General features: G+C 41.9%; 1 protein-coding gene across 1 annotated transcript; it reads right to left on the bottom strand.

Moving 5' to 3' along the window:
* LOC113605688 (zinc finger protein 347-like) lies at positions 1 to 20,887 on the bottom strand. The gene is made up of 4 exons (XM_027079210.1): positions 20,785 to 20,887; positions 12,626 to 12,715; positions 7,841 to 7,967; positions 1 to 3,747 (listed from the first exon to the last, which is right to left on the bottom strand). The coding sequence occupies exons 2-4, from the start codon at positions 12,695 to 12,697 to the stop codon at positions 1,817 to 1,819; spliced, it is 2,130 nt and encodes a 709-aa protein (XP_026935011.1). The 5' UTR covers positions 12,698 to 12,715; positions 20,785 to 20,887; the 3' UTR covers positions 1 to 1,816.
* Positions 20,888 to 26,174: the final 5,287 nt, after the last annotated feature.

Below are 26,174 nucleotides of genomic sequence, written 5' to 3'. Positions count from 1 at the left end.
CAGGGTTATGAAAAACGATTGATTTTATTAATTAAAGAACACCTATTTTAATTGATTCAGAATTAAACCAAAGCAAAATGTAATGGCAACAGTCAAATGTAAATCATACACATGCACACACTGTTTTTCTCACACTAACTGCTCTCTTTCAAGTTCCAGGAAAAAAACTAATTTTTCATTAAACACACATATATACAACAGCTATTCCCATTCACTGCAAAAAGTGATCAGCTTTTCCTTTGTACTGTTTCTACCACATAATCAGCCCCTAGGAACCTGTCACTCTCCTCCCGGGAAAAGCCCAGTTCCTTAATGTCCCTTCTGCTCTGTTCACGGCCAGTTGGTAGACCATTCTGTGCTGTAACCTGTAATGGCCTATCTACAGAAGGGCCTGAACATAGTAAGCATGATTAGTCATGTCCCAGTTTTACACTATTCACTGCCACCCCCCAACTAATGCTAATTCACACGCTACTGAATTTGATAATAAAGGGTCCCACTTTTACCAGGGGACATGGATGTGGATGAACTACAGTTAATGAAGTCAGCCCCCTCATCTTATTGACTCTTTCCCAGAGACCATTCTGAAAGTCCTGTAGTTAAGGCATAAAATGAACACACTTCAAACTTCGGGTTGAAAGGCATTAAGAGCAACATAGCCTTTTCAAGAAAAGACAAATATTTATACACTGAAGATAACAGGCCATTTCCACACACGTCCTTCTTCCTGTCATACACATCATGTCATACGTTTTACCATACGTGACTTGTAATTATTCTCTTGTATGCAATATCTCAGATTACTCTCAAAGAACTAAAGACATTTGTTTCTAGTATGGATTCTCTGATACAGTCTGTTGTCAGAAGGGCTCAAAAACTTTCCGTATCATTACACCAAAGGTGTTGATACTTGATGAAAACCTTTACATTTCTTGCCACACACATTACATTTGTGTGGTTTCCTTCCAGGATAAGTATTTTGATATCTAGTGATGAATGAGCAATAATTTGAAACCTTGCAATACTCACTGAATGTTCAAGTATGAAGTATTTGGTGAACACTCAGTTTAAGGCACAACACAAAAGCTTTGACACATTCATTACATCTGGAATGTCCTGTCCAGTATAGATTATCTGATGATTGGTGAGACGTGAGCCCTGAGTAAAGGTTTTTCCCATTCATGGCATTTGTGAGGTAGTCTCCAGAATGAATTCTTTGGTGAATGAATTTCTTCTCCAAAGGCCTGGTCATACTAAATACGTTTATCTGATTCTTTCCAGCGTGATTTTTCCAAGGAAGCGTAACATGTGGACACCTGCTAAAACCCTCACTTAAAGTCTCTCACCAGTATGGATTACCTGATGGTAAGGTAGGACTGAAAGTAAACTGAAGGATATGCCACACATTATATTTGAAAGATTTCTATTTCTCTCCAGTATAAATTCTTCGGTGGATATTAAGGTATGAATTCTGACTAAAGACTTTGAGACATTCATTACATTTCTATGGTTTCTGTCTAGCATGGATTATCCAATCATAGGTAAGGCTTTGCCACACTGAAGACATTTGCATGATTTCTACCACTGTGAATCTCCCATGAACTTAAAGTTTCAATTTTCAAGGGAGTCCTTCCCACCTATATTACATTAACATGGTTTCCCCTCTGTATTTATTACCTAATGTGTAGTGAGGGTTGAAATCTGAGTAAAGCCTTTTCAGCACTCAATATTTTTGAAAGGTTTCTCTACAGCATGTATTCTACAATGAGATGCAAGCAGTGAATTCTGAATAAAGACCTTACCACACTAATTACATTTATAAGGTTTTTTTTCCAGTATGTATTCTCTGATGCTTTGCAAAGGTTGGATTTTGACTAAATGCCTTGCCACACTCATTACATTTGTAAGGTTTCTCTCCAGTATGAATCCTCTGATGTCTTTCAAGATATGAATTTTGACTAAACATTCTGCCACATACATCACACTTATATAATTTCTCTACTCTATGCATTATCTGATGTCGAGTGAGGGTTGAGCTCTGATGAAAGGTTTTGCCACACTCATTACATATGTGACATCTCTCTTGAGTATGAATTACCTGATGCTTTGCAAGGGATGCTTTTAGACTACAGACTTTGCCACACTCACCACATTTGTAAGGTTCCTCTCCAGTATGAATTTTCTGATGAATTGCAAGGATTGCTTTTTTAATAAAGACCTTACCACAGTCATTACATTTGTACGGTTTCTCTCCAGAATGAATTCTATGATGTTTTGCAAGGTATGAACGTACACTAAAGGCTCTGCCACACACATCACATTTATATAATTTTCCTCCTTTATGAATTACCTGATGACTCCTGAGGTACGCCCTCTTACGGAAGATTTTGCCACACACATTACATTTGTAAGGATCCTCTCCAGTATGAATTGCCTGATGACATGCAAGTGCTGCTTTCTGACTAAAGACCTGGCCACACTCATTACATTTGTAAGGCTTCTCTCCAGTATGAGTTCTCTGATGAACTGCAAGATTTGAATTTCGACTATAAACTTTGCCACATACATCACATTTATATATTCTCACTCCTTTATGGATTATCTGATGTCGAGCGAGGATTGAGCTGTGATAAAAGGTTTTACCACACTCATTACATTTGTAAGGTTTCTCTCCAGTATGAATTCTCTGATGACTTGCAAGGGTTCCTTTTCGACTAAAGACCTTCCCACACTCGTTACATTTGTAAGGTTTCTCTCCAGTATGAATTCTCTGATGATGTGCAAGGATTGAACTTCGATTAAAGACTCTGCCACATACATCACATTTATATGGTTTTGCTCCTGTATGGATTAACTGATGTCTTCTACGATTCGAGTTGTGATTAAACACTTTATCACACACATTACATTTGTAAGGTTTCTCTGCAGTATGAATTCTCTGATGAACTGCAAGGTATGATTTGTGACTAAAGACTTTTTCACACATGTCACATTTATAAAACTTCTCTTCTGTATGGATTACCTGATGTCCAGCGATGTGTGAGCCATGATCAAGGGTTTTGCCACACACGTTATGTTTGTAAGATTTCTCTCCAGTATGAGTTCTCTGATGAACTGCAAGGTCTGAATTTTGACTAAAAACTTTGCCACATACATCACAATTATGTAATTTTTCTTCTGTATGGATGATCTGATGTCGAGTGCGGTTTGAGACCTGATGAAAGGTTTTGCCAGACTCATTACATTTGTAAGGTTGTTCCCTGTGTGCCCTCTGGTCTTGTGTCAGTACTGAAGGATGCACAAAATCGTTCCCATTTGTATCAGAAATGCTTGTCTGGACAACAGGAGTAACTGTCTGAGGTGGTGAAAATGAGGCACTACTGTTGATATTCTTGTCAGCTTGATTAAATTCACCAATTTTTTGTTCACTTTTAAATATATGCAATTCATCCCGAAAGCTTGATGCAAGCCTATTTTCAATAGGCTTAATTCCTGCAACACTCCTACCAAGTCCATCTCTCTTATCAGTAGGATTTTCATTATGGGACACAGGAGTTCCTTTGTAATTTCTTACCTCATCTCTCTGCTGAGGCTCAAAGTCAGATATATTTTCCTGGATTCCCATGAGGTTAAAACGTTTCACTTTATTCCTTTCATGTCTTCCCAACATCACTTTTTGTAATACTTCTCCTCTACCAGTGTTTACTTTTAGTTGTAATTTCTTGATCACGTGTGTAGGAGAGATGTCTAGAAGATAAAAGAACCATAAGTAGCCTATTCATTTTAATTCATAAATAAGCGCTTCATGTTAAATACCTGATATTACACCAAAACTAACACTTATACCAAAGTTATTAACTTTCCAACAAAGATCTTCAAGTTTTTAGGAACACAAAAGGAATGATTCTTCACTAAAGAAAAAGTGATTAATTTTAGGGTACTGTACTTTCAAACAACGTATGCCAAAAATACTCACATAGGAATAACTTCTGTTAGCTATCAAAGAAAGTATATTTCCACCATGATGTATAAGCACACACCAATTAACAGTAAACATACTGCTGTCTCATAGCTGAGGAGAAAAAGACATTACACTATGCGTATATTCTGCATACCTATTATTCATAAATAACTGCTAAATAGCAGACAACATATTGTAACAGTCAGTAGTAGAAAACTAGCAGGAATTCCCTGGCGGACCTGTGGTTAGGACGCCGCAGTTTCACTACAGAGGGCCCAGGTTCAATCCCTGGTCAGGGAACTAAGATCCCACAAGCTGTGCAGCATGGCCAAAATAAAAGGAAAAAAAGAAAACTAGCATATTGATGAATAATCTAAATGAGTTGCAGATAGAATTGGGAAACAAATATAGCATAGAGAAAATGAAGAATTTGATAAAACAACTTTTTGAAAAACAAAATATTTTTCTCAGTACCTCCTATAAAACTATGTATCCATGAAAAAGCATAAAACATCTAAAAGCCAATCATCCGTAAATCAAAATTAGATATTTATGAATAAAATATTCTCCATTTACATTTACAACCAATTAATGGAGCAATTCCCAACCTATGAAGTGCCCTTAAACATCCAGCTCATTGGCTCCACAATATACACAATAAAGAGTGAGCAACTGGTAAATTTATTAACTACGCTCAGAAACGACGTCGTTGAGACAAATTGCAAAACAAACAAACAAAAGAAGCATACGCTATAAAATGCAAAGAGATGTCAATAAACATGACACACTATTAATATATCTTGATATACAAAATTACCTTTTGAGTCTTTACTAAAAACGTGCACTATTCTAAGGCATCTAACAGCAATAATTTCCTTTAAATGGCTTGAAGAAACTTACCACAATTTTTCAAATTAGGACAGAAGACTCACAGTTTTCTGTACATGATCCCAACTGACACAGAAAGTAGTGAGAGAAACAGGATTTGAACCTAGACCTACAGACTAAGACAACATCACTTAAGCATCACTACCCAGACAAGCAGTATAAATTACATAATATTACAGAAAATTCCAAGAGTTTAAAAAGAAAACTTCAAAGGAGATGCAAGAAGACGTGAGCTGTGTAACTAAAAATGTTGTTCAGGCATCCCTCCTGGAAATGGTTTCTGGTTCATCATTGGAGGTGTCACTCCACCTCATAAGCTCTCTCATTAAGATGCTTCAAAATTAGGTGTAGACGTAGAATGAACGATGGTGCACACACAGGTAATGAAAAATATGGCATCAACAACAATTTACTCAACAGTGTCACAAATATGGGGATGTGAACTTGGACACTTTTCTTAGGAGAAATTCCTATACCATTTAACTGAGGCTGGAAGGGAATGGTCATTAGCATATATGAAACACTGTCACAGTGCCCTTGAGACGTGCCTTTGTGTCACTCCACAAAACCAAAAAAAGAATGTGGAAAGACTAATCGGCCAGGCTCTGATGGTAACCTGGAACATGCTGAACTCTCCACTAAATAGCCTGAAGTGGTGAATCTGTGTGTAGCAGGAAAATGTTACAAGATATGAGGAAAAGCATTCTCTGTAAGAATTTTCTGTTACCCAGTAAACCCACTCCATAGAGAGTCCACCAGAAGTTGTCCATTAACTAAGGGTGGATTATCACAGCAAACAAACTAGAAAAATTTCAGAGCCTTGGACTATGTATTTTAAAAACAGAGTTATAGGCTTCCCTGGTGGCGCAGTGGTTGAGAGTCCGCCTGCCAATGCAGGGGACCTGAGTTCGTGCCCCCGTCCGGGAAGATCCCACATGCCGTGGAGCGGCTGGGCCCGTGAGCCATGGCCGCTGAGCCTGCGTGTCCAGAGCTTGTGCTCCACAACGGGAGAGGCCACAACAGTGAGAGGCCCGCGTACCGCAAAAAAAAAAAAACAAAACAGAGTTATAGAGGCACAATCATACAAACTTAGACGAGTACAAAATCAGGAAGGGTATACGTTTCCCAACTAGGTAGCACAGTACACGAGTGGAAAAAATGCAAGATATGTGTGTCAGATTCTATAGGACTTTCAGATGGAACCATGAGCTTTACCCACAGATGCCAAAGTAAAGCCCTGAAATATTCACATAGTCACCTCATGAAAGATTGGGGATTAAAAAAAGGATGTCTCTGTCCATTATCTTTACAGTTTTCCTAAGTAAAAGTTACATACGATCCATTCAAACTGGCTGTTACACACATCCTGCAGTTTGTGGCAAAAGCAGAACACAAGAAATGGCTGAGGGATCTAAATAAGCAGACGGGGCCTGAGACGGCTCCATGCAGGTTCTGAGGTGCCAGGGAGTAAGAGGGCAGCCAGTGTCTCCCATCTTCTGATTACGTATCCTAAAAACATCAAATGTGGATGGAACTGGGAAAGGTTCAGGTATTGAGTCTGGAGGCATCACCTCTTACCTATATGGACTGAGAACTGAGCTTCCAATAAAATCATGCCCTGAGGGAGAGATGAGGGGGCCAGAAACCCCAATAAAACAGCTCGCTTCGGACAACTGGCACTCAATTGAGCGGGAGGCTTTGGGATCACTGGGCAGCAGGGACTCACCGCCAGCCTGCCAGACTCACGGCCTGGTCTCGACCCTCCTGGTGGGCATTTCTCTGCTCAGGGCCGCTGCCAGCCCGGACTGGCAACCTTTTCTGCTGAACATCCCTAGGCAAGATACGAGTGCCAGGGAGGGGATGGATTCCTCCCTCCACAAAGTGCCTCCTAGCCCATGCTGGGCATGTTCCAGGAATGGGAACTGGCTTTCAACTTTCACCACAGGCCACCCTTAGCCAGCAGGAGCACACTGAGGAAATTTTACCGTCATATTCAATGCATGAGAAAGCTGACCGTTTTTCCCCCTGCTGCCAACACAACACACAGACATCAATAAATGACACTAATAAAATGTGGTACTATTTAAAAGAGAAACGAAAAACAGCCCGCCTCACACTCCTCAAAGTCAAGCAACAACCAGTTCACGGGAGCCAGATACGGAGCGTTGTAGATCGTGATAAAGACTTTGCCTTTGTCTCTGTAGGAGCTGCAGCACCACTGCAGGGTGAAAGAATGCATTTTACATGTTGAAAGAGTGATAAGTTATGGAGAAGAAAAACTTCCCTCTGAGAGTTCATAATAATAAACAAACATTGGTATTCTCACAGAACTCTCCAACAGGAGTGTTCAGAGTTTCTCAAACACTATTATAATAATGAGGCTTCCCCTCAGCCCTTCTGAGATCTGACCTATATTCAAACTTTGATACAATCCCAAAGGCACTCACCTCACTATCTACAGCCTAGGGCTCTTTCTCTTGCTACAAAGTGGGTAAAATATTCAGATGAGAAACAGAAATTCCTCCAGTTAAGAACAAGAAACATGATCAGCTATGGATTTTCCGGAAACTTAGTTCTTTGTTCACCAGAGGATGGAGGACATTACCAATGGGTCTAGAAAAGTATTTCAAAAATTCATCCACTACTTGCCTCCTTCTGAATACACAGGGAACAGTATAATATGCAGAAACATAGTTCTTTTCCTAGAACTCCATAATCAAAAGCCCATGGGTAGAAAACAGGAAAGTGGGTGTATCAAAAGCTTGCCGTAACTACGTGAGCTCTGGAACAACCCCTGATGCATCATGAAGTGCGCAGGTCATCGTAAGAAAAGGTAGGTTTATGCTCCTGATGCCATATCATGAAGCGTTTCACATCTGAGTCAACAGGGATTTCATATCAGTCAAGGAAAACCAGCTCAAATGAGGCACACAAAGGAAATGCAAAGATACCAAGGGAAGATCCCTACTTCTAGAGGGAAGTTATCCTCACCTAGGGAGAGCAGGTTCCTGTAGGTCTCCAACATCACGTCCCTGTACAAGGCTTGCTGAGCGGGTTCCAGGCATTCCCACTCCTCCTGAGAGAATTCTATGTCAATATCCTTGAATGTCAACTGTTCCTGAAATGAAAATACATTTCACCAGGGGGTCCTGGGGAGAGTTCTTATTTGCACACAAAATGACAAGAAGAGAGGGGTAAGGATGAATTCCGTTGAAGTACGTTTTCTGACAAATCCACGTAAAGGTATTTGGAGCAAATTATCAGTCTCTAATTTTAATTTCTTATGCTTTTTCATGAGATTATGATATCTTCCAATTAATGTGGAGTTTTCATTTTTGTGGAAAATATATGAAATACATACAAATAAAATTCAAGAATGGATTGTCTATGCAGAAGTATTACATATTATGTTCTACATACTGAGTGATACTCAATATCTAGATGAGCTATAGAATGAGTGATGTCTTAAGTCCACAGTGGCTTAAAAAAAGTCAAAATCTTAAATTATGATGATGACGACAACAGCAATGACTAACAGTGGTTGAATACTTCCTATATGCAAAAAACTACTCTAAAGGCTTTATACATGTGAGCTTGTCATCAACCTAACAGCTCTTTACAGTAAGATCTGTTCCCATCTTAGAGAGGAGAAAACTGTCAGAGACAGTCTGAGCAACTCAACTGAGGTTAAGAAGCTAAGAAATGACAGAGCAAGCATATGAACTAAGGTGGCTGGGCTCTGGAATTGAAGCTAAAGAAGCAGAAAATTTAGTAACAGAAAGACCAGTGAAAGTACACTGACAGAGAATTCCTGGAGAAACCTTGAAAGGTCACTACAGATGTGGGCACACACAAAAATGTACATAAAATGTTAGTAATATTATTACTATTTAAACCATTAAGGGAATTCCTTGGCAGTCCAGTGGTTAGGACTCTGCACTTTAATTACCGAGCACCCAAGTTCAATCCCTGGTCATGGAACTAATACCCTGCAAGCCGAGCAGTGTGGCCAAAAAACATTTAAAAAATGAAAGAGAAAACAAAAAACATTAACAGGAGAGTGTAGAAAAAATTCAAGGCCATGGAATATATTTAAGATATTTCAACTGAAAAAGATATTTTACGCAGTAATAAAATCATGATGTCCTTTATCAAACCATGCACTTGAATGTTCACAAACTCTTGCATAAATATGTAAACACACAATTAACTGAAATGAGAGCTGTCTCTGGACATACTTTTGCAACATTTTTTTCATCATCAATTTTATTCAAGTGAATTTCAGCATCTTTGGGACAATGAAAACGTATCAGCTATAGTAAATGGTATAACAAGAAAACATAGGATACTTTAACTCTGATCTCAATAGATACCTATATTCAAAAATATAAATACAATTTTATCCACTAAAATTGACATGTGAAGGTATTAATCAATATAAAACAGAGTTAACTAGAACATTTCACCATACACCATAATCAAAAGAAAACACTTGATGTGTTTCTCTGTAACTACCCTGGAGTGAAGGGGGCTGACTAGGTCTCCTGCCTTTTGCCACGGTACGACGTGCCTGCGTAGAGGCAACTAGAAGAAATAACAGGAAAAACAGAGAACAAGAGTGAGAAAAACAGAGAAAATGTGTCAGAGAGTTGGAACAGTCAACGTTCACAAATCTGAGGAGATGGACAGGCAAAAAGTTAAAGGATGAAAAAGATAATCCGTCCTAAAGAGAGCACAGGTGACTATATTATACCATACAAAATAAAGACAAAAACTGACATGAAACAAAGGCTGTTATATAATGATATAAGGTACAAATCACCAAGAAGATATAAAAATTATAAACACATATAACATTAGAGCTCTCCACAAAATGAAGTAAACGTTAATAGAGATGAAGAGAGAAGTAGACAGCAGCACAATATCAGTATGAGACTTCAACACCCTAGTTCTACCTACAGAGAGAAACAAAAAGATCAATAAGGAAACAGAGGCCTTAAACAACAATATAGGACAACTGTACCTAAGAGACATGTACAGAACACTCCACCCAATGACAGCAGAAAACATATCCTTCTAGAGCACACATGAAACATTTTCCAGGAAAGACCACATCTTAGGCCACAAAACAAATCTTAACAAATTTAAGAAGGTTGAGATCATAAAAAGTATCTTCTCCAACCACAATGAAAAGATACTAGAAATAAAGAGCAGAAGGAAAACAGGAAAATCCCCCAAATGAGGAAATTAAACAGCCCATTCTTAAAGAAGCAATGGGTCAAAGAAGAAATCACAAGGAAATTTTAAAAATATTTGAATGAGAATAAAAACGCAACATACTAAAATTTATAACATGCAGTCAAAGCTGTATTAAAACAAAAGTCAAGGACTTCCCTGGCACTTTGGGGGTTAAGACTGTGCTTCCATTGTAGGGGGTGTGGGTTCGATCCCTTGACAGGGAACTAAGATCCCACGTGCTGCATGGCACGGCCTAAAAAAAAAGGTCTACAATGTTAAATGCTTACAACAAAAGAGGGAAAAGCAGGACCTCCCTGGCGGTCCAGTGCTTAATACTCCCTGCTTCCACCGCAGGGGGCATGAGTTCGATCTCTGGAAGGGGAACTAAGATCCTGTATGGCACACAGCATGGCCAAAAAAATAAAATAAAATATTTTTTAAAAAGGAAAAGATGTCTACACTGCTGTTCAAGAAAGTACTGAACGTCCTAGCTAGAGCCATTAGACAAGAAAAAGAAATCAAAGATACGAAAATTGAAAAAGAAGTTAAAATTGTTTTTTTGCAGGTGACAAGGTTTTATATACGCAAGACAAAAAGATTCCACAAAAAAACGACTACTTCAAAAGAAAACTTTACAAAAGTTGCAGCATAAAAACATCAGCACAGGGCTTCCCTGGTGGCGCAGTGGCTGAGAGTCCACCTGCTAATGCAGGGGACACAGGTTCGTGCCCCAGTCCGGGAGGATCCCACATGCCGTCGAGCGGCTGGGCCCGTGAGCCATCGCCACTGAGCCTGTGCGTCTGGAGCCTGTGCTCCGCAATGGGAGAGGCCACAATGGTGAGAGGCCCACGTACGGCAGAAAAAACAAATAACAAACAAACAAAAACATCAGCACAGAAAAATCAGTTGCATTTCTATACACAATGAACAATATCAAAAAATATTAGAAAACAATGCTATTTACTATAGCATCAAAAGAGATAGAATACTTAGCTAAGGAGGTAAAAGACTCGTACACTGAACACTACTAAACGTTGCTAAAAGAAATCCATGGAGATACAAATAAATTAAAAGACGCCCTGTACTCATGGACTGGAAGACTTATGAATCTTAAAATGACAGTATTACCCAAAGTGTTCTATAAATGCAATAGAATCCCTATTAAAATTTCAATGGCAATTTTTGCAGTCATAGAAAAAATAATGCTAAAATTCATAGGGAATCTCAAGGGACCCCAGGAGCCAAAATACTCTTGGAAAAGAAGATGGAGGCCATAATTTTTAGATTTCAAAACATATTACAGGGCTTCCCTGGTGGCGCGGTGGTTGGGAGTCCACCTGCCGATGCAGGGGACACGGGTTCGTGCCCCGGTCTGGGAGGATCCCACGTGCCGCCGAGCGGCTGGGCCCGTGAGCCATGGCCGCTGGGCCTGCGCGTCCGGAGCCTGTGCTCTGCAGCGGGAGAGGCCACAACAGTGAGAGGCCCGCGTACCGCCAAAAAAAAAAAAAAAAAAAATTACAAAGTAATCAAGATGATGTGGTACTGTCAGAAACGCAGATACATAAAACAATGGAGCAGATTAGAATACCAGAAATACTCCTTGGTATATATGCAAAATGTATTGACATGGATGCCAAGACTGTACAACAGGGAAAGGAGAGTCTCAATAACAAATGGTGCTAAGAAACTAGATATCTACTAACAAAAGAATGAAGCTGGAACACTGCCTGCATCAAAGGTAGAAACTGTGTGTCAAAGGATGCAATCCAAAGAGTGAAAAGACAATTTCTGAGGAATGGAGGTGTGAAAGTGATTTAAAGAATTTCCAACTGTCAGAGATTTAGGCTGATTTCATAGTTTAAATTCAATGATGGACTAAAACACATTCTACCACTGACGTCTGTCTCTGAACTGACCATTTCCATTCCCTATTATTAAGATTTTTAAGTCAGCTACATTTAGTTTCAATTGCCTTAGAAAAAGCCAGAACAAATTTCTCCTAATTGGTCTGATATCCAGATTTTACCAGGTATTGTGCATTTTAAGACCTGACTTCTACATGCAGCTTTTTTTTATAACATCTTTATTGGAGTATAATTGCTTTACAATGGTGTATTAGTTTCTGCTTTATAACAAAGTGAATCAGCTATACATATACATATATCCCCATATCTCCTCCCTCTTGTGTCTCCCTCCCACCCTCCTACATGCAGCTTCTTTATCCTGGTTTATAGAGAGCGGACACTGCATCTACATGGGACCCCAGAACAATTACTGCTGCCCAACAGCTCTGACACCACATCTCCAATCCTGCCCAGGACTACGCCCAGTGGAAACCATTGGCTCTCCTCGTCCAGATCACTCTGTCATAGGGAAATGAAATCTAAGTGGAGCTGACAGGGACTGCGGGAAGGCTCTTGATGACTGTGAAAGTACAAGTGTCAACCAGGATACTTCAGAGTCAGACAAGATTAGCGAGTCCAAAGAAGGGCATTTCAGAAAGAACAGACTGAGAATCAAATGAAAATATGACTTTACCTGAGAAACAGCCATTCCTGGCTCCTTTTCTTTCCTCTCCCTCCTCTTCCAGGCTTCTTCCTCAGGCAACATGAGTCTTCAGAGGACAATCTTGAAAGATGAAAACATGCTTAGAATCAAAAGACCCCATTCCTGTACCACAACCATAAACACAAGGAAGATCTCTCCATGTGGAACAGACAGTCCGCTGCCCACTGTCCCAGGAGGGGCTCAGGACAGTAAACTCCCACACAGAGACCAACACAGGAGTTTCCCCACCCTTTCTTCAGATCTCGCTCCCCTCCTGGTGAGGCCCTCACGTACCCAGCAGCAGCGGGCACCTCAGCTGGACCCGACGATCCCCCGCAGGTCACAGACCAGCCCTGATCCAGCCCCACGCAGAGCACAGCCCTCACCCTCAGCTCAGATCTCAGCCCTCAGAAATGAGGGGACTCAGAATAACGATGCTCAGTGATGGATACAGAATGGAATCACCTTGGACACTTTAAATACTATTGAGGTTGGACCACATACCAACTATATGAAGGGAAATCTCTGGTCAGAGGGTACAAAACATGTATATACAAAACGCCTCAGCAATCTAATGTGAAGCCTGGGTTGAGCACCACTCAGAGCAGGCAAGCCCAGCACACCTACCACTTTAGTTTTCTTTTGCAGCTTTACTGAGGTATAGGTGATAAATAACAACGCTGTACACGTGAGGCACACAATGTGATTATCTTACAGATGTATACACTGTGTAATAATTATCACAATAAAGTAATTTACCCTTCCATCAACCCACAATTACCCACGTGTGTCTGCGTGGTGAGAACATTTAAGTTTTACTCTCTCAGCAAATTCCAACTATATAGTAACACAGTATTAACTACAGTCAGCAAACTGTACATTGGATGTCCATGCTGTACTTATTCACTTCACAACTGAACTATTTGTAACCTTTGGCCAACATCTCCCCAACTGCCCTACCACCCAAGTCCTCATAACAACCTTTATACTCTATGGTTCTATGAGTTTGACATTTCTAGTTTCCATAAAAAATGTGTGCCTTCTTCAACCAAAATTATGTCAGAAATAGTAATGCCAGAATGTCATAATAATAATTTATGGCTGATATAAATTTCTATATACACTCATTTGTCAACAGACATTTTGGGTCTTTCTACATCTAGACTGTTGGGAATAATGCAATAATGCTCACTGGAGTGCAAATATTTCCTTCACTGGAATGATTTTGTTTCCTTTGGATATCTAGTCACAGGTGGGTTTCACAAATTCTGTGCCTGTTCTTTGTTTAATTTATAGGAAACTCCATATCGCTTTCACTAAGAGCTGAACCAATTACATTCCCACCCACAAAGCATAAGGGCTCCCTGTTCTCTATACCGTGTGTGTGTGCGTGTGTTTTGTTGAGACAGGTAGGGAGAGGACAGTAGAAGAACCAATACTGGCCTGGGAGCAAGAAAGTAGCAGCTACATTTTCCCAAGGATGTGCCTCTGGAATGCAGATCACTGTGGTGTTGCTGGTACTCTGATTCTTGGAACAATCTTTCCTACATCAAAGAACTTAATGGCCCTTCTCAAGTTGTGCCCACAGATACATACCTACCAGAGTCTCTCTAATGAACACGTTCTGCCATTTCAAGCTTACTACTCATAATTTCCCTTCTGGGCTCAAGTAAACTTACAAAATCTCATAAATCCAACACAGTCTCCATATGACCCCTATTCACTCATCCTGCTATAAAATACCAGAAAACATTCCAAACTCTAATAAATCATGCCTGAGGGCAAAATACATATGAGACACCCAAGGAACCACCAGACACAAAACACCATATTTTTATTCACAGACCAAACACTGATCTCATAAAGCTATATATATAAAAGAAAGATGTTTCCAATGATGCACATGCCCCAATGAGAACCTGTAACCAAGGACCCTATGGGAACTTCCCAGAACAGAGCCCCCCCTCGATGCTCTCTCTGCCTGCCTTTTGTCTGTAGAAAACTTTAGTCAAAGAAAAAATTTAATCATAGAAGTGAGAAAATGCAGAAAGAAAGGAAAACAGTCAAGCAAGACAAGAATACTTTAGCCATTAAACAACATCAAGGACCTTTAGTTTCTCCTCAAGGACTATAGATAACATTCTGAGCCCTGTCCTTTGAGCTGTTTTGCAGATACTGAAACCCCCACCAGGTGAAAAAAGTTAACTGTATGCTGCCCATAAGGACGTAGACCCCAGCCTGGTTAGAACCAGAAGTTTGATGATGTTGACTCCCATTTACCTCACCAAGCCATCAGAAGAATGTCCACAAGCTGATCATGCACCCCACAATGCCCTTCTCTCATCCTGTCTTTAAAAGTCTTTGGGGCTTCCCTGGTGGCGCAGTGGTTAAGAATCCTCCTGCCTCGGACTTCCCTGGTGGTCCAGTGGTTAAGACTCTGCGCTCCCAATGCAGGGGACCCAGGTTCAATCCCTGGTCAGGGAACTAGATCCCTCATGCAGCAACTAAAGACCCAGCACAGCCAAATAAATAAATAAAGATTTAACAAAAAAAAAGAATCTGCCTGCCAATACAGGGGACACGGGTTTGAGCCCTGGTCCGGGAAGATCCCACATGCTGCAGAGCAACTAAGCCCGTGCACCACAACTACTGAGCCTGTGCTCTAGAGCCTGTGAACCACAACTACTGAGCCCATGAGCCACAACTACTGAAGCCCGTGCACCTAGAGCCCGTGCTCTGCAACAAGAGAAGTCACTGCAATGAGAAGCCCACGTGCCACAATGAAGAGTAGCCATTGCTCGCCGCAACCAGAGAAAAGCCCGCACACAGCAACAAAGACCCAACACAGCAAAAAATAAAATAAATTTAATAAATTAAACAATAAATAAATAAATAAAAGGGCACAGCCCCTCCTCAGGGCTTAAAAAAAAAAAAAAGTTCCCTGAAAGCCTTCAGGGAGTTCACGGCTTTTAAGCACAAGCTACCTGGACTCCTTGCTTGGCACCCTACAATAAACGCTGCACTTTCCTTCACCACAACCTGGTGTCAATAGATTGGCTTCACTGCACGCAAGCAAGGGGACCCAAGTTTGGTTCGGTAACAAACCCAACATCTACCAGGAAAACATTCCAAATTCTCTTTTGTATCTTTCACAGTGGATCTGAAACTTTCTTCATTTGCAATCCCAAATACTAAATAACACTGAAGTATCCTGAATCCCTCCTGTGACAGTGGGCAAATGATCTCTGCAATTTTCCCTATATTACTACCCTAAAAACTGCATGATTCTTAACCTCCATAACACCCAAGTCACCTGTGGAATAGATGCTGTGGGGCACCCTCTTGAGTCATCACCTAAGGACAAGGCACCCATCTTCCTGCACCCAAAGATCCCTGTGCACTCAGCTCAGGCCACACTTTTTTTAACCACAATGGAGGAAAATGTTTCTCTTTGCCTAAATCCACTGTCTTCATTCCTCCTCAGGTAGGATCATGAAATACCCAATTAAACAAATGCACGTAAACCTCAGTGTCAGCAGCTAGGTCCCAGGGAACCTGAGCTAAGACACTATGGCACCTCAAACCATGCAATGCACCCACAACTACCCATAAACCCAATTCCAGGTGCTCCAGCCAGAACTCAAACACCCTTTGCCAGCAGTTCCACACACCCCACAAGGGACAAATGCAAATACCATTCATTGGGCTCATCTTGAAGCTCCCACTTGCTGCCATATCCCTCCTGCAGACCACTATAGGCTCCCTTCTAACTCCCCATTGTTCTGCCTCTTCTCCATGCACTCATGGGAAAACAGGGCTAAAAGGCATAAGGACTGCTCAGCAAAGGAGTCGCAACAGGAATATTCACAAGCTACCTCCCAAAGAACACTGGGCATTCACTTGACCTTCAGTATGAAGGTCAAAAATTGGCCCTCAGGATTCTTGTCTCCTGTTCTCCACACTCACAGGCAATTAAAAAAATACCCTAGCTGTCTGAGGGGGCGCTCCTTCATGCCCCATTAGGCTCTAGACTTCTGCCCTCACTTAGCACACTAAGCGTGTGTGTGCTTACACACACAGAAATCATTATCCGTGATTCTGAGCAGATGAACTGCTGAAAGGCAAAGCTCGTGTCCAAGTTGGCGACTGGTCCCTGGATGTGCACAGCCTGGAACACTGGGGGCTACAGCGGAGCAGTCACACAGCACACTAAACATGGGGACACCTCAGGACACTGCACGAGGACACCAATTCTGTAAGGCTTTTTAGGACTCCCTACATCTTTTGGTTCTTATTTTGAGTTATTAAGTAGCCACATGGGGTAAGGATCAATTACAGTTGAAATATTCAAAACAAACATGGGAACCATCCTTATCACCTACCCTGTTCACCTGGTCTTCCCTGAGGATTATTTAGCCCAACCCACAGTCTTAGCATCTAAACACATCCCCAGAGTGAGATGCTGCAGCCATCCCGGAAGGAAGAAAAACACTGCACTCCTTCGATGGAGGAAACACAATAAAGACTCCAAACGAATAGAAAATGGCATTTCTTGGGAAGGAGGGGGGGTGGGATGAATTGGGAGACTGGGATTGACATATATACACTAATATATATAAAATAGATAACTAATAAGAACCTGCTGTATAAGAAATACATAAATAAAATAAAATTCAAAAAAAAAGAAAAGAAAATGGCATTTCTGATGATGTTGATTGATACAGAGGCAATAAAACCTGGTCAACGTGACAGAGATTGTCGGGAAGGGACGGAGAGACCTCTCTGAGCCTAATCCTGAAGGAGCACAAAGGGCCTGAGCCACTGGGATTTAAAGGCAGAAGGTAAGAATGGGAACTAAGATTTGAGAGAGAAACGGTTTTGCTGTTTGGGAACTTTTGGGGTAAAGTGAACCATGGGAAAAGGGCCAGATCCCATGATGAGGCAGGAGACACTAGCGGGGCCCTGAGGATGTTACAGGGATGTATAGCAACAGTGAGGAGTTCGGATTTTGTCCTGAGGACAAATAAGAGCCAGTGAAGGTCTGAGTGCCAGAATTGATATAAACTCTTCAAATTTACACTTAACGCAGAAAAATACATCTGACTATGGTCACTTCCCCTCTGACCCTATGTTCTTGTCTCCATTCTAGCATTTTGCTTTTGTTTTTCATTCTGGGAAGACAGGGACCCATTCAAAATTCTAAATAGAACTGGACACTCCTCTCTAAAAAGAACTGCCACACACAGACACATACACAATTTGGCCAATCATTTCAGGGCTCAGAGTTACCCAGGCTGAGAGTTTCTGGTCTAGTCTCTCATCTCCATGTTACAAGTGGGCTCCCTGAGGCCCAGAGGGGAGACACGTATGAGAAAGTCCAGGTTGAGTGAACAGAATTAGGGGAACTGAATTCTGAAGTGGGATCCAGAAGGGCCAGTGGGCAGAGTTTGTCCTTAACATCCTTCCAACCTAAAACACCAGGACCATCTTTCATTTGCCTCAGCAAAGGAACCTTCTGTTTCAAGGTCTGATCTGGTACCAAGCATTTAATTCTTCTTTTCCAGAAGATTGCAGTAAAATCTTTTAAACATGCAGATTTGCAAAAATATACCACTGGTGAAGAAAACATTGGAAAGAGTCAGGTTAGAAATCAGCTCTGAGCAAACTTCATCATGAATAGAGGAGCACTGATGGAAGAAGGTTCCAAGTCACTATACCCAATCCTTCAGTATCTGTAGAGAACAGTCAAGAGGGACCTGAGGGAAGCATCTCCCTATCACTTCACAGCTCACTATCTTAACAGATCGAATACAATGGAAAAAAACTGAATATTAGACTAACTGGTTAAACTAGGTTTTGACTGTTAATATAAAAGATGATTGACATCTTAACATCATCTTAACTCATCATAACAGTCTAAAATTATTTACTAGTTACCAAAGAATTTTTCCAATACACAAGATAAAGAGGAGACAGGAGGCAGGCCTCAAACAAACCTTAAACACATTTTAAAAAGAAATATTTTGTGAATTTTTTTAAAATTCTGGTGTGAAAGTTAAAAAAACTAAGAATATATCATATTTAGAAAAGAATCACATGAGTTGATTATACAAAACCAGCAAAGCTTATTTCAGAAGTTTATAATTACTTACAGAGAAGTAGAAACTTAATGCACCAAGATTTATTCCAAGTTATAAAAAGAATTAAGTGTAAAAAAAATGAAAAAGAAAAAAAAAAGGAAAGAAAAAAGTGAATCCATTAGAAAAAAACTCACTTTTAATGTTCCTTCAAAGAGGCACCATGGGGCTTCCCTGGTGGCGCTGTGGCTGAGAGTCCGCCTGCCGATGCAGGGGACACGGGTTCGTGCCCCGGTCCGGGAGGACCCCACATGCCACGGAGCGGTTGGGCCCGTGAGCCATGGCCACTGGGCATGCGCGTCCGGAGCCTGTGCTCCGCGGTGGGAGAGGCCACAGCGGTGAGAGGCCCGCATACCACAAAAAAAAAGGGCACCATGCAGTAACAGAGTCAGTCATTTCTTGCCCCACTTCTCTCCCCTGTGCTCTCATGCCAGGAAAAGGAAAGGGGGTGACCCACAGCTGTCTTGAGTCAAGTCACTGCCCCCTGGCTGAATAGGGACTGGAGATGGAAGTTATCTTCTGATACAAATAACTGCAAAATGCACAAACCTTATAAGGAAGTTTTCCAATTCTCACGCTCATCTGTATAATTTAAGCAAACAAATTTTAAATTTACTACATTCTGAAACCACAGATCATACATCACAGCTTAATCATCCACATCCAAACAACTCACCACCACCCACCTGGATCCAGTTTCCGCTCTACCTGCACTACTAGGTGTTTCCATTTCATTCTGTTTATTCGTCTCCCTAGATCATCTCGGTCTGTGTCTCTCCTTTTGCTCCCCTCTGCTCTCCTGCTGTTCCTGCCCTCCTCTCTATTTCCTCCCTCACACCTGGCCTGCCCGACTCTGCAACCTGTTCCCCCCCTTGATGCTCTTTCTTCCCCCATCTCTGCTCCCTCTCTGCCCTCCGGGTTACACCCCTTCTGTCCGTGATACATTCCCTCCCTCCTCACTCTCTGGCACCCCAGGTGGCTATGGTTCCTTGGTGTTGTTCTTTCTTCCTCTGCTGTTCTCTCTCCCAGCACCTTGATGCTCTGAAGGCCATGGTCCCACCTCATTTACCCTCTGCCCCCGTTCTCTGTGTGAAGGGCCTCATCACTGTTGCCTCCCTTGCTAACGCTGAATCAGGGCCCCTCTATCTATGTTTTCCTCTAATCTGTGGCAATCCCTCTGTATAATTCACTTCTTTACTGTATCCACCTGTTACTTGCAAGGCTTAGTCTCTTTCATTTTATTGTCTCTTTACAAGTCCCTAAGCCAATGCTCTACGTCTCTATTGGTTCTCCCTCATTCTTTTCTCATCTCGGTTTTCCTATTGCTCTCTCAGTCGCTCTCTGTCTCAGCTTCTCCCGGTCCCCCTCGCCCACGTATTTACAGGGATGGCGACTGAATAAGATACCCGCCTACCGGAAAAACACATTTTCCAGCGGGGAGACCGAAGAACATTGGGTGTCACACGGCTGGCCAGGTCACCTCCCCCTACACGGGGTGAGGGGAAGGCCTATGAAGGAGAGGCCTGCGGAGCAGAAGGACCGGCCTGAGGAGACGCGAGGACAGAGGGGCGGGGAGGGAGGGAGGGGGGCTCAGGAGAGGGGCGGGCTCTCCAGAATCCCGGGACCCGGGAGAGGACGCGAGCTCTCCGGGAGCGGGGCGACCGGCGCTGCCCTCCAGGGTCCGAGAGGGCGAGGCTGCGCAGCCGCGAATCCACCTCGCGGAAGAGGGCCTTCCAGGGGGAGGGCGGAGGCAGTAAAGGGCTTTATGAAGGAAAAAGAAGCGAAAGGCGAGATCTACCTGGACCTAAGGCAGAAGAGCCAAGGGCTCCGGGACCCACCTCAGAGCGATTTCAAACGCAAAGGAAAACACCAGACCTGTGACGGCGACGTCTGGATTTACTGGGGGCGAAGGCCGGGTGCCGGCATTTTAAGTCCATAGTGACTCCCAAAACGCTGAGGGTGAGGTATGGTGGACCACGCAGCACAAATTCACACTAGAAAGGAGAAACTTACCTACTGGAGCGCGTGACTCCCAAGACGCTGAGGGTGGGGTATGGTGGACCACGCAGCACAAACTCACACTAGAGAGGAGAAACTTACCTAATGGAGCGCGAGCTCCACGCCGAGCTCTCTGCTTCCGGTTCCGTTAAGAAACTGCGCACGCGCAGAGTTAGAGGCAGGGCTTCCAGGGACGTGAACGAGTGGAGCGCGACCGCGAAGGGCGGGGCAAGGGAGTTCACAACCTCGCGGAGATCGCCAGGGGCGTAGTAAGGGGCTGAGGTATGTTACTTCGCGGCGCTTTGAAAGTGCCGATTTTAAGTTACTATTGTAAGGTCCGTTGGCCCGGGGGGCAAGAGAAAACATCGACCAGTATGAGGTAGGAGAGGCATCGGGACATAACGACCTCACCTGTTCTGGGAATCAACAAGAGACTCTAACATCCTGCCCAGAAAACAATGTGGCTGACGGGAAATGGGGCTTACGCCCCACAACAGACCAACCAACACCTGGCCCTGCTGTATCCTCACCAAATAAGGAATTACCCTGTATAGCAAACCACCCCCTCCCCTTGCAAGCCGCCTTCTGCTTTTACCCCAATAAAAATCACCCTCATCCAGAACTGGGCGCGACTTCTCTGGCCCCTTTCTCTCGGACCAGTGAACCTCACCCGGGAGCGCTCCCTAATAAAGCTCACTTGAAGCTTTCCTCTGTTTCGCGGTGCCGTTTGTTAAGATGCGACCTTACAACTATCATCTAGAAGTTTTATGGTAAAAGCTTTCCAGCTGTGTGAGCCACTGATGTAAAACTAACGTTTCCTCCTAACAAGTTGAAACGGCTTCAGTAAAAAGCTGTTTTTCCCAGCAGTTTGCTCGCATGCCGCGTTCCAGAGGCTCAAGCAATTCAGAGGTTGGGAGTGTGGGTCTCCGAGTGGTAGCTGTAGGGCAGTGGTCGGATCTGGGAACATTTCCTGCAGTTAGAATTAACTGAAGCAGTTTGAGGAAACAAAAGCTAGGTTTGTCTCTGTATTACAAACTAGAATGAGAAATACAAAATTCTTCCTAGGTAGAATGTTCCATTTCAGACTGACATCCTACAGAAGCGCTCTTCCGTTTCTATTCCTCATTCAGCCAGGAGACCAAACTCAAAACTCTGCTCAGTTCCAGAGACTCAGGTACAAAACCTGGGGTCTGAGACTGGAGAAATAAGGCATGTGATAATGTTCCTCACTAACAATTGTTTTGGAAAAGCAATACATTTTTTTAAATTGTTATAAATTGCATTGTTCTTTCTTTCGGCTGAAGTGCTTTATTTGCCTTTTAAAACCACCCCCCCTCCTCCCCCAGTTTTATTGAGATGTACTTGACATACATCACTGTATAAGTTTAAGTTGTACAGCATAATGTTCCTACATATATTGAAATAATTACCAAAATAAGGCTAGTGAGTATCCCATCATCTCAAATACATGCAATAAAAAGACTATATATATATATATATATATATATATATAATTAGAACTGCATTATTGGTACTTCCTTGGTGGTCCAGTGGTAAAGAATCCGCCTTACAAGGCAGGGGACGCCGGTTCGATCCCTGGTCAGGGATCTAAGATCCCACTTGCCGCGGGGCAACTAAGCCCACGCGCCACAACCACTGAGCTGGTGCACTTCAACTAGAGAGCCTGCGTGCCACAAACTACAGAGGCCACACGCCCTGGAGCCTTCGCACCACAACTAGAGAAGAGAAAACGACCCACACGCCACAGCTAGAGAGATGCCTGCGTGTTGCACCAAAGAGCCCGCGCGCCGCGATGAAATATCCTGCAAGCCTCAACGAAGATCCCGAGTGCTGCAACTAAGACCGGACGCAGCCAAAAATAAATTAAATAAATAAATCTTTAAAAAAAAAAACTGCATTATTCATTAAAATACCTGCTCTATTCCACACTTGTTTTGTTGTTGTTGCTGTTGTTTTAATTTTTGGCCACTCCCAAGGGTATTTGGGATCTTAGTTCCCTGACAAGGGATCAAACCCAAGCCCCCCGCACTGGAAGTGTGGAGTCTTAACCACTGGACCGCCAGGGAAATCCTATTCCACACTTTTGAGAGTTACCTTTAAATATCTTTCAGAAAAACTTATTTATGAAATTATAGTTAAGTATATAATAAACAATGTAATTTCAAACTGACTATATATTCATTATGAGGGTAATTAGAAAGTTTCACTTTCTATATTCAAATTGTAATATATTTTAGCTCTTTGTTTTTTTATTTCGAAAAGTTCTGTCAAGTGTGGATAAAAGAGCCTATAAAATATACAGCCTTTAGAAGACATTGGGATTTATTTCCATCTAAAGAATAATTAAGTTGCAATATTTCTAAGGGTATTTAGTAAGGAGAATGTCCTGGTGTAGCACACATATAAATACCAGAAGATATATCACATTTTAAAAGTTGCAGTGACTCAAATTTTGTGAACCCTATTAGGTAGATTACTCTGTATTATACAATATTTCTAACTAGCCATGTTGGCAAAAAAGCCATTTCAGCATGGACTTCCATGATTCCAAGCAAAGAAATGAGTCGATAGTGGAACTTTTCATTAAACACAGAAGAATAGAGGAGAAGCCAATTACAGGGGAAAGTCATTTTTTGAATGGAGAGTTTTGTTGCAGGAAAATAAATATATTCACAAGGGAAAAAAAAACCCTAAATTTCCTAAATCACAGGAAGATTTTGATATGTCTCCCTGTATTTCATTATGAAACAGATGCAAACAATTCAAAAATGTAAAAAACACAAGGATATAGTTTGAGACACACACACAAACCCTGTCCTAGAAAATTAAAAAATACACATTTTTGAGTTCAGATGGAATGACTGAAATATTTACCACTGTCAGACTTAGGTAGGGACAGGTTTTATTCCAAATGATTATTACAATATAGAGAATGCTCCAGCCATAAAATCTGTAAAGCCTTAAAATTCAGACCAGAAAAGAACTTTTTTTTTACACCAAGAGGTCAACAAGTGGGAAAACTCCCATAGGGTGGAGTGGATGACCAGGTGGCACGAGCTTACATACCTGGGGGATGTTTTACGCTAAAGTCACCTATGCTTGGTTAAGTTCCGGCAGCGCTGTTGTTCTGAATTACAATGCTTAAAAGGGGTTCAAAACATAGGCCCCTTGGGAGAGGAGAAAAGCATAAGTAACTTTTGATTAAATCATGGTAACTGCCATTATATCCAGAGGTAACTGAAGACAAACAATAAGGCAATGGATGGGAATTTGGAGGATTCTCATCTAGCTGGTTTCTAAGTAAACAAGGGGGCTATCAGGAGTCTTACTGAAATTAACGGGGAAGTGTACTTCTTAGCAAATAAACTGTTTCCTTCCACGCAAAAGAAGAAAGGGAGGTCTTTCACCTTCAATATTTTCCAGAGTTACAGACTTGGAGTAAAGTCTAACATTGTCTCTACATAATATGATATCGAGCAAAATTCAAAAAATAATAAATACACGTTATATTTGAAAAATGGAATATTAGAAATTTAAACCAATAATGATAATAAAAAACTTGCCCAGGAACCTCAGCACTTGAGTTTGGATGGTATTGAAGGACCCTGTATGCTCATTGTGCCTCTGCTGTGTCTGTCCCTGTCACGTGCAAGAGAAATCATTGTGTTGAAAGATGTTGCTCTAAATCATCACGTCAGAGGTCTGTGAACTATAAACTGAATAAAAAACCCTAGCGGTTATTTTAAGACCAAAATTGTTATAACTCTATTTCTGTTTTGTAGGTAAGTTCATTTGTACACTTTTTCTTCGATTCCACATATAAGCGATATCATATGATATTTGTCTTTCTCTGACTTACTTCACTCAGTATGACAATCTCTAGGTCCATCCATGTTGCTGCAAATGGCATTATTTCATTCTTTTTATGGCTGAGGAATATTCCATTGTATATATGGGCCACATCTTCCTTATCCACTCCTCTGTTGATGGACACTTAGGTTGCTTCCATGTCCTGCCTGTTGTAAATAGTGCTGCAATGAACACTGGGGTGCACGTGTCTTTTCGAATTATGGTGTTTCAACTTTTTTTTCTAAAAGTCCCTGGGCGAGGTACCACTGCTGGGGAGGGGATGCTTTCCTCCCTCCACAGAGCACCTCCTGGTCCGTGCTGGGCTGGTTCTAGGCACGGGAACTGGCTTCAAAGTTTCACCATAGGCTGCCTAAGCCCGCTGGAGCACATTGAAGAATTTTCACCATCATCTTCAGTCAATATCACACCCTTTGCACATGAGAAAGTTGAGTACCTCCCCCGACCCCGGCTGTCACCACAACAAAGAGACATCAATAAATGAAACTAATAAAAATATGGTAATATATGAAGGAAAGCAAAAAACAAAAATCAGCCCGCTTCAGGCTCCTCCAAGCCAAGCAACAATGAGTTCACAGGAGCCGGATGGCAAGTGTAGCAGTTCATGACCAAGAATTTCCCTTGTCTCTGGTGGAGCTGCAGCACCAATGGAGGATGAAAGAACACATTTATTTTACATATGGATGGAGAAAGTGATAAGTTATGGACAAGAAAATTTCCTATGAGAGTTCAAATAATAAATAAACTTCTGTATTCCCATAGAACTCTTCAAAGAGGGGAGAGTTTCTCAAACACTATTAATAAGGAGGCTTCCCCTCAGCCCTTCTGAGATCTGACCTGTGTTCACACTTCAGTACATCCCCAAAGGTATTCACCTCACTATCTACAGCCTAGGGCTCTTTCTCCTGCTACAGAGTGGGTAAAATATTCAAATGAGACGCAGAAATTCTTCCACGTAGGAAAAAAGAAACATGATTTGCTGTGGCTTTTCCTGAAAACTAGTTCTTTGTTCACCTGAGGATTGAGGACATTACCAATGGGTCTAGAAAAATATTTCAAAAATTCACCCACTGCTTGCCTCCTTCTGAATACACAGAGAACAGTATAATATGCAGAAATGAAGCTCTTTTCCTAGAACTCCTAAATCGAAAGCACATGGGTAGAAAACAGGAAAGTGGGTATGTTAAAAGTTTGTTGCTATTGAGCTTTATAAATAAACTGTGCTCATTTGCAGAAGACATCTGACTATTGTCTCTCGTACTCTGACCCCCCCTATTCCTGCCTCCATCCTAGCATTTTTGTTTTTCTTTTTCAGTTTTGAGGACTGAGACCCATTTTAAATACTAAGTACAGTTAGATACTCTCTCCAAAAAGAACTGCCACACACAGAAACACAGCCAATCTGGCCAATCATTTCAGGAGTCACTGTTGCTCAAACTGAGAGTTTCTGGTCTAGTCTCTCATCTCCATGTTACAAGTGGGCTCCCTGAGGCCCAGACGGGAGACATTTCTGAAGA

Source organism: Aethalodelphis obliquidens, unplaced genomic scaffold (genome assembly GCF_003676395.1).
Source record: "Aethalodelphis obliquidens isolate GAN/ISIS:26980383/991018 unplaced genomic scaffold, ASM367639v1 scaffold43, whole genome shotgun sequence".
Classification (NCBI taxonomy): Eukaryota; Metazoa; Chordata; class Mammalia; order Artiodactyla; family Delphinidae; genus Aethalodelphis; species Aethalodelphis obliquidens.
This window is presented reverse-complemented; position numbering and strand designations above follow the sequence as displayed.